The sequence below is a fragment of the Henckelia pumila genome, chromosome 3 (assembly GCF_033568475.1).
Source record: "Henckelia pumila isolate YLH828 chromosome 3, ASM3356847v2, whole genome shotgun sequence".
NCBI lineage: Eukaryota > Viridiplantae > Streptophyta > Magnoliopsida > Lamiales > Gesneriaceae > Henckelia > Henckelia pumila.
The window spans coordinates 79,035,539-79,048,517 of NC_133122.1; the positions used below are offsets into that span (position 1 = coordinate 79,035,539).

The 12,979-nt window shown below is 38.3% G+C and overlaps 1 protein-coding gene across 1 annotated transcript; it reads left to right on the top strand.

Moving 5' to 3' along the window:
• Positions 1 to 11,612: 11,612 nt before the first annotated feature.
• Positions 11,613 to 11,960, top strand: LOC140889082 (uncharacterized). The gene has a single exon (XM_073296787.1). The coding sequence runs from the start codon at positions 11,613 to 11,615 to the stop codon at positions 11,958 to 11,960; it is 348 nt and encodes a 115-aa protein (XP_073152888.1).
• The last annotated feature ends 1,019 nt before the right edge of the window (positions 11,961 to 12,979 follow it).

Consider the following 12,979-nt stretch of genomic DNA (forward strand, 5'->3'; position numbering starts at 1 on the left):
ACAAAGGTCTTCCAGTGGTCTATAAATAACTATATATATAATGGCTCATACATTAATTCATTCCGTCCGTTGGATGATGACAGTGATAGCGAGTGTGACCAACCCCATCTAGACTTGTGCTTCAGCCCCACCCATTAATTTACACACACACACACACACACACATTCATGATTCTCATCTTATGCTTCAGCCCCACCCATTAATTTACACACACACACACACACACATTCCATTAATTATTTCCATTTCATTTTTATATTATAGTAAGAAAACCTAATATTTATATACCTCTCTTTGTAATGAAAGTAGCTAACTAGCTTTAAGACTAATGGTGATTGATTCTTGTTTTATCCAATATACGTACCCTAATCCTACAAGAAGTTAGATAAAATAATATTGTTGAATTATTTTCTCATAATTTTGGCCTTGACAAAAGAACCCATAAGCATGCAGTGTGCACCAATAGTGTCTATGTTAAATCCTCTACAAGCTGTCAACTTTAAATTTGGAAATTAAGAAATCATGTCTGAATCATTATTAATCATGCACCAAAAAAATTTTGGCAACCAATTCTGTATAAAAGAACAAAGTCAATGAATTATTTGGTTTCAGGAATAAACATCCAAAAACATAAAAAACTCATAACCGAAAGATCCACCTCTAATTGAAAATAGATAAATTGGGACAGTAAAGTACAGCTTCATTTCCATGAATCCAAATCTTTCATGATTTTTTGTCCAGAATATGATATAATCGTAATTAATATACGTACCTAGTAATCAATATAATCTTGTATGCAACCAAGTACAATACCTTCCCACCAGCCATCGTGCCAGCGGGCATCAACTGCCACTCCCACCTCAAGCTTGGAGTCCGAAGAATCCTCAGAAGGTCATGGCCTGACTGTGAGGCGGCCAACACATCTTATACCTAACTTATCAGGATATTGCAAAGAAAATGAGAGAAAAAAAAAACATGCAATGCATATATACCTCAAGTTTCCCATTTCCATCAGCATCATTGACATCAAGGTATTGAACCCTCAGGCATTTTTTTTCTTACCACTTGATCCAGTTTTCATTCCTGAGACAGATGCAACAACTATACAAAACATTTTTGCAAGCAAGTAAACATCAATAGTGGAAAGAGATTTATCCACACCTCAAAGAAGCTGGTACGAGTATTAAAAACCATGGATTCAAGATGAGGTAGATCCTGAGCAACTTTTCCAAACACATAAGGGACTTCTTGTGTGCCATAGAACCGGATAGCTAAAGTTTGCAGCGACGGTACTCGAGAAAAGGACAATTTCAGTGCACTCCGGTTATGTATTTCAAAATTAATTAGATTGTTGGCTGACAAGTCTATCTCTTTGAGATTTGCACACTTATATATCATCAAACTCTTTAACTCGAGATGAGGACCATGAATCAGTAATTCGGCAGGAAGCCTACAAGCTATTAATTTCAACGATTGGAGGCAGGAGCAATTCGACAACATGCTATGTAATTGGGAAGTTTCTGTTGTCTCCCACTGCGGATCTGGTAATTAGCTACCTAGTTTTTTTTTGAAAACTTCTTTTGAGCTTGATCTGCTTGCCTTTCGATCTCAATATAAGTGAATTTATGGGCTTGTTTTCTTTTTTGATATTTATATGCATAGCGAAAGTGAAGTTACTCGGAATTTGTTAATTACTTAAGCACTGTTCTTTGGTGGATTACCCAAATTTTTTTTGGGACATATGATAAAAAAAAATTTGGGTCACAGGATATAGGATATACCACCGAATCAGCCAAGAATATGTGTGGTGTGGGGTGATGATATACCTGTAAAGATCCACTTTTTGGTCATCTGCATCTACCTTTTTACCTTTTGATGCATGTATCATAATCATCAATCTTTTGTAGCAATGTGGGTCATTTTTCGAAATGGACTATATGATATATAGTGCAAACTGTGGGTCCTCCCCAAAATTGCATCTCTTTTGTGCCATAAGTCCAAATGATATAAAATGGAGCTGAAACCTGGAAATATAGCTTCATATATCCGCCTTAATTTAAGAGAAGAAGCAATCTTTTTGTTTCGGCTTATAATCAACCTCCTAAGCTTTATACGATACCGATTCGTCGAGATATTTGATCATAATTCCACTAAACTCTTATGGGCTCATGAAATTCATAAGATTTGTCGAGATATATATAAAGCTTTATATGACAGTACCTTTTCCTCTTGGGGTTTGCTTCCTGTAAACCATGCATGAGATGTAAGGGCATCAATTTTTCTCCTCGCAAATGCCTGGTAGAAGTACGTACATAGCCATACAAAAATGGAATTAAAGTTATAAAATATTTTTCAGTTTCATGAGTACTTTTACGAAGGTGATTTATTGTCAATGAGTTGAAGACATACTGTGAGACCTCGGTTCTAAACATCTAATTAAGGAGTAAACAATAATTAAGAATCCAAGATCTAAGAACTAAAAGCAAAGCAAAGGGAAAAAAAAATTTTAAATAGGGCCGCGCTCGGGCGACCAAAAACCGCCGCTCGAGCGCGCCCTGGACAGAGGCGCTACTGAGTTCTCAGAGTGGGGTGCGCTCGGGCTGCTAAAAATTGCAGCTCGGGCGCCCCCTACAGCAGAAACAGAACAGCAGAAAACATTCTTTGCAATTCCATCTAAAACTATTCCAATGCAGTCCAAATCAACACATACATTATAAATGCAGTTCCTCCGATTAATACATGAAGTTCTAGAGTTTAACAACTACTCCAAAATAGAACATGCCACGATAACAACAAGGCAAAGCTTGCATGACAATACAACATAATAATGAAGTTCGTTATCTAAACATGTTCTAACAACACTAGGTAGACATGCTGACACGACTTCTAAACCGAGTCTCACTGCTACAACTTTCTCTCGGAGCTAACCATGCCTCTTCTGACTTGATCCTGCCCCACCTGTTGCCAAGTACACATACAAAATAAAGCAACAGCCGGATAACCGGTGAGAACGACATTCCTAGTAAAAGCAACATAACAATTAATACAACAATCAACATGCTTTCAATACAACAATTAAATTAATAACAACATAATGAATGCATGTCTTTTAAACCGGGATATCAATCTGATAAACGAGGGATTGCTGCTGTGCTTTTGGGATCCCGAGGATAAGATCACGTAACAACTCACCGACTCTCCCAATCGAGGTGGTGCCACGTATCTTACTCCTCTAGACTTTGAGCAACTATAATGAGTATGCTAGCACTAGGCGAAACGACTACGACCTAGGCCACTCAATCATAGTTCCCAAATGTCTAAACAAAAAGGGCGGTTCTGCCCGCTGAAAACAAGATTGGCTCAAGATGAATGCATAACATAAACATAACACATAAGTCATTTAACAAAAGCCAATACAATCAAACAAGACACAAGTTCCTCATGCTAGAACAAGTGTAAATGCAAGTGTGTGATTTCAAAGGGAAAACTCGAGAACCACAGTCCCGAGTATGCTATCCCGCTATGATGACTGCTTTTACCTTTCAATGCAGTAGCTCCCAACTCTGGATACGCTACAAAAGAGATTGTATCAACAACTATACAATCTAACAACAACGAGGCAACGGTTCAAGGAAATTCTCTATACCGTTCTCGTTCAAATCTCGGAAACGATCAAACAGCTGCTAACTCAGGGCTTGGTACCTCAAAACGAATCTGTTACGGAGACAAAAGAATGATCAATAACCACGATCAACTTACAAGTTTAGTTCAACAACTCAAATACGGTTCGAAATCCCCAAAACTCAAACCGACGGCATAACGATTATAAACTGAACAAACCGGCAACGCAGACAGCAGTTCAATAACGATAACAACTCAAATCAACGCTAATACAACAACAACAAGGCAAACCCAACACATCTCAAAACTCACATTTTCGAAAATAGCTTCCAAAAATCATAACAATTCCGAACGTTGCTCTAATTCAAAATCGACAGATAATAAACGATCAGAACTCCGCCAAAAACAACATACTAGAGTGTAAATCGATTCTAAGAACCTCCGAAAAATAAAACATATCCGATCGGAGAAATACTTACGGTATAATGGAGCTCTCACTGCTGTGATCACTAATCTGCCTTCAGAATTAATATCCAACGGACGGATCGAGTTCGGACTGGATTTTAAGAGCTTGGAGAAAGCTTTGGGCGTCTCTAATGGAGAGAAGCCGATGGAGAAGAAGAAGAAGGAGAAAATGAGACTTGGTCAAACCAATTCCAAGAGTATATAATATAACAAATTCAAATTTTGCGTTTTAGTTCCTGAAATTTCCAAAATTTACAAAATAGACCCCGATCAATAAAAAGTAGGCTCATTAACTCTGGAAACTCTGATTATCTCAAATAAGCTCAATTAAGATAAAAACGGGGCTTTACCAATACCCTGTCAAGAGGTATATCTTTTGCATGTTGAACTTTCGTTTGTATAACAAAACTACTCGAATCAGCCAAGATCCCGCCAACTTCAACAAATTCAGGAAATTTTCCACAATTTCTTCCTGATACAAACAATGGACATCCAGATGACAGGTCTGGTATATGAAATGGATGAAAATGCAATGAGATCGAAAAGTTATAAGTTGGATAGACATGTTACTCAAAATTCTGTATAATAAATTAAAGCAATGATTCGAGATAATAAGATTAGAGTGTATAGTAAGTGTGGAAGCATTTTATTATATACTGAAAATAGGGACATGATCTAATGCAATTTTGTTCTCTGCGATTTAAATTGTGATCATATATATTTTGGTTAAACTAAACAGTTAACAAACAAAGTATTTGTTCAGTTCTAATGATATTATATGATGACACTGTCATAATTCATCATACCTCAAGTGAATCGAGATCCTTGGAAGCATCAAAGCTTATTTCTGCAATTATAACTTTTGACGCATTACTATTTGTCAATTTAATGAACAATATAGGAACATTCAGCTTGAAGATTTCATTGAAAATACCATATCTGGATATTAAAAAATGATTCAATGAACTCTGAAAGCAACAAATTTGATGGTTATACTTCAAAAATCAGCAATAAGAAATGAAGAACATGATTGTGAATGTGAAATAAGGAAGAAAAAGGAGAATGCTTTAAAATGGATATTTCTCTCGGTACTCTGCTATCATATATACAATATAATGTATGACTAAAATGAGCATTCATTCAAGTAATAAAAAGACTAACTGGCTTATCGATGGAATCCTTGATGAGGGTAGTCCACAACAAATTCGAATTTATAACCACAATGGAAAACACATCAACGCAATTGTGAAACAACAATAAAAACCAGCAGAATAGCAAAAGGAGCTCACTACTCACCTCAATAAACACTAACATACAAAAAAAAAAAAAAAAAGAGCTCAATCCCTACTCAAGCTCGAGTTCATCATCCTACTCGAACAATTTCAGTAAAAGAGCATACTGCTCTTCACGCTTCTTTTGCAAAAACTTGAAAAGGAAAAATGATAAAAGAGCAACTGACACAAGCATAGTGGACTAATTAACAACAAATCCACAATCTTAATCATCCAATTCTCCCTCATAGACATTTCAACAAACACTTAACTTACCATCAAGAGGACTGAATTTTTTCCTATCTTTCTTCAGAAAAAATAAATTCAACGATGTATAACAGAATTAAAAAAAAATTATATGACATTGAAAGAAATCGGTACCTCCTTGAATCCGATACCTTGAAAGCAGAGATTTGGCTATTTGTGTTTTCTCCTTACCGTATTTTCTTCTTTTTCAAGCTGAGTTTTCGAAAATTTCAAGTCAATAGGACGTATAGATACCATTTCAAAAGAGAAATCCCACGCATCCAAACTTGAACATTGTTTGAACAAATCCCCCCCCCCAAAAAAAAAGAACACAAAACAGAGTCTCGATTTTTAACCTTTTTCTCGACATTCACCAAAAGCCCAAACAACAATAAATATAGACCCTCAACATATACTAAAATACCACGAAGCATGAGCACGAAGCAAGAGAAGAAAGGAATTAAACTTACACAGTGAAAGCCACGACACTGTAGTTCCGATCCAAGCATTAAACTCACGATTGAATTCACGATTGGCGTTGCTAAGGCTTGGGCTAGATGCAAGGAGGTCGGACGACCATTTTTCGGCGATCTATCGGCGCCGGAGGTGAGCTGGGTTGAAGGGGGGGACGGGTTTGGCTAGGGATTGGGTTTCTCCTGTTTCTTCACTGAAGGCTCAAGGCGTGTAGTGTATAGGTTATTATGTATTATATCGTGTATATTTTTTAAATTTAATTAATAAATGTATTATATTGTGTATATTTTTTAAAATAATAAAATAAATATAAATAATAAATAAAAACGACAACGGATTACAAAATGTGTTGTCGTAGACCTCCAAAAAATGCACATAGACAATAGTAAATTAAAACCGTTGTCGTAGATCATAAAAAACCCGCTCATAGACAACGGTTTTTAAAAACCATTGTCTTTGATATATATAAGACAACGGTTTTGTGAAAACCATTGTCGTTTCTAAATAAAATATGGCCAATAACAACGGTTTTTTTAAAAACCGTTGTTAAAGACTAAAAGACAACACTTTAGATATAAAACCGTTGTCTTTATAGTGTGGTTAATTCATATATTTGTTGTAGTGTTAGTTAAGGCTTTTAGAGCGTTTATAGTGATGCATGGACTTTTGCATGTGTAGACGCAGTAGAGCAGACTTGTAGGCTTTGGACCTAGACGGGTGTGTTAGGAGTTGACCTGCAGTGTTAGAGGTACGTAAGTACTGACCGAGATAGCCGGCATGATATTTATACATATGTGTGTGATGCATGATGTATGTGCTGTATTGGCTATGTTTTACTATTTTTAGCACATGCATATGTTTTTACGGAGACTGCATCGGGTATGATGTGAGTCATGACAGTTTCCATCAGTCGAGGCGATTCTTCCTGAGGATTTGTGTCTTGGGAATATACGAGTACCACGCGGAGTCGCTCTCTTGCCCGATACTGTGTATTCCAGGCGCCATAAGTAAAGTGATTTAACCCTGATTTTTAAAGTCATGTGCATGCTCATATTTGTATTTATATCATTGCTTCCATATTGAGCGTAGTCGCTCACGCCCTTTATGTTTCGTGTTTTGGGACACCTTGTGGCGAGTCAGGTCTGAGGCTGGACAGTCCCGGTGGTTCTCAGCAGGGTTGAGGTTGCTACCTTGCAGAGGTAGTTTGTTAGGGATTCTGATACCCTAATTTCGATTTGGTTGTATAAAGAATTATACACTGTTTCTATCGTCTGTTGTATTCTGCCGATTGGATTTGTTGTACTTTGGAATTATCCGCTATTTAACGCTTTAATTGTTGTTGCTTGCGCTGATCGCTCTGATTAGGTAGTGGATCCGGGTAGGGTCGCTACAAGAGGAGAGATGAAAGTTGTCATATATTACATAAGTAAAAGAGCATGATGGGAAAAAAGATTTGTACCTGACATGTGGATTATTCTGACTCTCGTTGGTCTGTTAATTTTCGACACGCGAATACTGCAGCAAAATATTCAATGAAATATTCAGAAAAGTTTTTGACTTGATACGTTAATGTTGAATTTATAATGGTAATTTCAGCTAGAGTTCTAATGGAGTTTTATAATTATTATTCTGGCAGGATATTGATTCATAATATCTTCCTATTCAATTGCACCACAATATTACTGCATTTATTCCATAACACTATCTCCCAATTTTTTACTCTCGGTCATCTCGAAGCACGCGACAAGCCCAAGAGTGGGGGGCTTATGATGGGTTATGACCAAATAATCTATTGGGCTCAGGCCCGATCATAAAGGTCCAATCCAAATATTTTTAGAGCCCATAAATATTTAATTATTATTTATATTTCTTTAAGGAGGTTCTGAAATCTACAAAAGCCCATAAGAAGCTCAAGCCCGCGAAACTCTTTGAATATCTATATATAGTTCAAGTCACCTCATTCTTAAGGTACATACTCTTTTTAGCACTATAACGCTATGCTCTTGATTATTATTCTTTGAGTAATAACTAACTTGAGCGTCAGAGTGCCTTCGTCAAAAACCCTCTTGGCTCCTCTGAATTTGTTTTGTGACATAGGAACAACCCATCGAAGATATCTACTGAGAGTATATGAGACTGTTGATACTCCGGATCTTGCGGAAGCAAATTATCGGGTATGAACATTTTTTGGCTGCATCAGATATATTTTTATTTTTAAAGTACTTTATTCCTTAGTCCATAAATGAATTTTTCTCTATTAATCTATTAACTTGGTTAATTGACTAATGATAAAGCTCAATAATGTGATCCCTTGGCCGAGCTAAGAGATATAGTTCGACCTCAAAAGAGCCTACAAACAAAATCAATAGTGTTAAGAGGGGCCGGGAAGTGTTCTCGGCATATCCCCTACGACGCTCTAGTCAGATGTTAGGATAGCAGAATATAGTGAGTGATGTGTGTGCACTCGATGAAAATGGAATCCTTAATTAATGAAATTGAACCTGATATTGCCCCCAAGAGGATTTCTAAATTGGTGGAGTAGATGAAATATTGACCAGAGGTCAGAAATTAAATTTCCCCTAGCAACACCTTCTTAGACTAGTCTGTCACACATGGCTTGCCTAGTGTGGTTTACCTTGCTAAAGTAGTTTGCAGGCTATTACATTAGTCTGGAGTTTACCCAGTGCGCACCCAAAAAGTAGCGGCTGCGAGTTCTCATGTCATAAAAAAAATAAAAAATTGTACCTGATATTCATAGGTGAAGCCTCCAGATTTGGTGCCATCATTCCTTAATTAGAATCCAGGAATATTGTGATTGCAATCACGTGAATCTCAGCTGAGACTTGCCCAAATCTTCCTTAAAGATGGAATGTCGAATCTTTGAGCTAATCCAGTATCTCTTGGATGACTTGGTGTCTTAGCCGAGCTTACACGATATCTGACTTGCCCAATATGCCAAGCTATCGACAAGCCACTTTACCGACCTTGTATGCATGTCAAGGGAGCTCTGTCGACCTGCCACTTTGCCGACTTGATATGCTTGGCGAGGGAGCTTTGCCAACCTTCCGACCTAACATCTTAACTGACCTGCCATCTTTTTGACCTGGGAATAATGGAAAGGGAGCTGTTCCGACATGGAAATTTGAATAAGGGTCATCGATGGGATGATTTGATCTCCTCCGGGGGTATCACAAGTCCCCCTAAAAGTCAAACTGATGTCAAAGACTAGAAGTTCGTGAAGTTTCTTTTCTAAGATGATCCTAAAATGTCTTCCGACTCAAGGTGCCTCTGGGATATCAGCAGTCATTCTGACAACATGTACAATCATTAATTTTAACTGCCATTTTTTAATTTCCTTTGATTAATCTGGGTCGTCCATTGAGTTGTGATCAACAATCATGTCTTCGAGGGCTCTGCCTATAAATAACCCACCCTCAATAAACATTTATTCACTTCCTCTCTCGTCTATTGTATCAGTTTCTTCCTAGAGTCTCATGTCCTCTTACTTCACTATGGCATCCACTTCCCAACCTCTCGTAGAGAGCTCGGATGAAGTATTCCATTAATTGGATCAATATGATCCTATCCTGATCACTTTGACAGGTGAGCCTAAGGGCGAGGACCCTGTTCATGTCGGGAAGGTGATACGGGAAATGATCCTCCCACTGTTCCAAGGGTACCGTGGTATGAGTTGTATCCCTCCGAGCTAAATGCATCGGATGAGGATAGATTAAAAGCTCTTTCCCACGCTCCCTTTGATTTTGATTTCATAATTCCCGAGCTAGAGGATAATTAGGGAAATCGGGTTGAGAAGATAATAAATCACACAAATTATGGAATTATACATATGATTTCAGGAGGAACTACAGATGGAGACTCAGGGTGAGCTCGTAAAATATTATGGGCATAGATTGGAGAATTTTGATGTGAACTCTCAGTCTAATTACCCTACCGACCTGGACAACAGCTTTGGGAGAGATGACATGAATGACGTGATAGTACCTCACTGTAGTGACCCGTATCGAGAATTAAGGATTAATTGTAATTAATCTAATGATCACGTTTAGATTAAGCAAAACATGATTAAGGTGTTTCCATAAGGATCTAAGGAGTTCAAAAATGGGTCCAAAACACTCGAAAATGGCCGAGAAGGTTTCGAGGGTTCGAAGGGATCGGATGATCCGAACCTCGGATCGGAGGCTATGAACTTGCATGGACAGCTGTCCGAGAATAATACTTCATTGGTGATGTCACTGATAGGACTTCGGAGATCCGAAGTCTGGAACGGAGCATCCGAACCGGATCGGAGCGTCCGATGTCGGGAACGGAGGATCCAAACAGGATCGAAGGATCCGAAGTTGGGATCGGAGGCTCCGAACTCCGTCTATAAATAGGGGAGGCGAGATTCATTTTCACTCGTACCTTTTCTTTCTTCTATCTCGATTCCTTAGCCTTATAACTCAGATCTAGAAAATTATGGGCATCCTTTTGGGATTCCAAAAGTGGCATAGCGATCTAGGTATCGTAGCAGAACTGTGACCTAGTTTTGAGGCAATCGGCATCAAAGGGCTGACGACGGACGCATGTATATCTTTGGCTTCCTAAAAATATTTAGGACTATGGAATAGCTTAGTTAAGGCTTTTGGAGCTTAAATATTGATGCATGGGTATTTTCATTGTAGACACCTTAGTGTGGACCGGTAGGCGTGGGATCTAGACCAGTGGTGCTAGGTTGGACCCGCAGTGTTAGAGGTACGTAAGTACTGACCGAGATAGGCGGCATGATATATATGCTTATATGTTGCATGAGTATGTGCTATGTGTTTTACCATGTTTTACGGCTTTAGCACATGCATGTTTTTACGGTAAAAAATATCTGGTATGATGTGAGTCATGACAGTTTCCATCGATGAGGGGTTACTCCTTATGGATCCGTGTCGGGAGAGGGGAGACTCAGCCCCTAGTTTCTATCACTAAGAGTGGCCACGATGGTGGGTTTTGACGCTATAGTTGATAGGAGAATATACGAGTATCCCACGGAGTCGCTCTCTTAGCACGATACTGTATATTCATGGCACCCTGAGTAGACTGTTTAACCAGTATTTTAAAGTCATTTTCTTGCTGCATATTAGTTTATATAGCATTGCTTTCATATTGTGCGTTGTAGCTCATGCCCCTATGTTGGGTATTTTGGGTACCTTGTGGCGGGGCAGGTTTGAGGCTGGATGGTCCAAGTGACTCGCAGCAGGGTTGAGTTCATTTCCTGTTGCAGTGAGAGTTTAGCAGTAGGGCTTGTGACCCCAAGACTTTCGATTTGGTTGTATAAGAGTATTTATACACTTTTTTTATCGTCGGTTGTATTTTGCCGATTGGATTTGTTGTATTTTAAATATTTCTCTCTTTACGCTCTAAGTATTTATTGCATGCGCTAATTAACTCTGATTAGGTAGTAGATCCGGGTAGGGTCGCTACACTCAAAATGACCCACTGTTGGTCACATTAACCGTTGAAAATTATGATTTGGCTCGCATCTTCATGGACACTGGAAGCTTGGTCAATATCATATTCAAGGAGGTGTTGGATCAAATGATGGTGGAAGGATTTGACTTGGATCCCATAACCACAACTCTGTATGGGTTCACTGGCCATGCTTTGCAACCTTTGGGTCAAATAGTGCCCCTGTTATCTTTATGGAGTGGAGAACAACGTGTGAAGAAGATGGATTGCTTTACCGTGGTGGACGTGTTGTCCTCATTTAATGGGATTTTGGGTCGCCTTGCCCTGAGTGATTTCCAGGCTGTGGCCAATACTTTCAACCAAAAGCTAAATTTCCCTATTGGAAGGGGAGTGGGAGTTGTCCGGGGTGATCAGAAATCAGCTTGACTGTGCTATGTGAGTAAAGTAAGAATGGATTCAAAGAAGAGTAGAAGTGAATTAGGGATGGTGTTGATGGGTCAAACACCAAAGTTATCAAATTAGCAGCTGACTTGGACCCCAAGGTGAAACGCGAATTAGTGGAATGTTCTAAGAAAAATTAAGATGTGTTTTCCTGTTTTGTAGCTAAACTTACGGGAGTCGGCTTGGATATAGTGATACACCGTCTCAATGTCCTTGCTGGAGCTCAACCCGTAAAGCAAAATAAACAAAACTTTGGGCCCAAGAAATATCAAGTGATTAAAAAGTAGTTGGATGAACTCGTTAAGGCATGACACATTAAGGAGGTGCAATTTCATACCTGGTTATTGAATATGGTAGTGGTGCCCAAGAGCTCAGGAAATTGGAGAATGTGTCTCGATTTTAGATTCTTGAACAAGGCATGCCCAAAGGATTGCTATCCATTGCCTTAGATTGATCAGTTGGTGGAATCGACGGCAAGTCATTGATGAAGTGTGTTGTTATGCATTATTTTGTGCTAGTTTCGAGTGGGGTTTGCATGAAATTTTTATGTTTTTAGAGTTGTTTTTGTTTAATTAATTAATTTATTTTATTCATGTGGTCTACATTTCATTTTCCTCGGTTTGAATGAAGGTACAATGAAGAAATCAAGATTTTGGAACAAGAGAAGATCCGCAAGAAGGAATTACGGAGCAGCAATGGTCAAAAAATTATTTTTTATGCTAGAAAGATTCAAATCCAATCTCAACGTTAAAAGTAATGTTCAAGATGTTTTGAAGCTGCTATCCAAATTTCAGCTCTTTCCGAAGGAAAGAACTCTAGATATTAATTTTTAAAAAATTCTGCACGTTGGGACAAAATGTTGGAAAACCGTGTTCAGATCAATTGAATCGATACCCGATGCAGCGGAAGTTTAAAAATTTTATTTTTCTTTGATATGAAACAATTTCATATCATGGGTATCAAAACGTTTAACGATTAAATCACACAAGTAAAATAAATAATAA

What these genes read in the sequence shown, in the direction of transcription:
- LOC140889082 (XM_073296787.1), top strand. Translation starts at nt 11,613, where the DNA reads ATGGACACTGGAAGCTTGGTCAATATCATATTCAAGGAGGTGTTGGAT.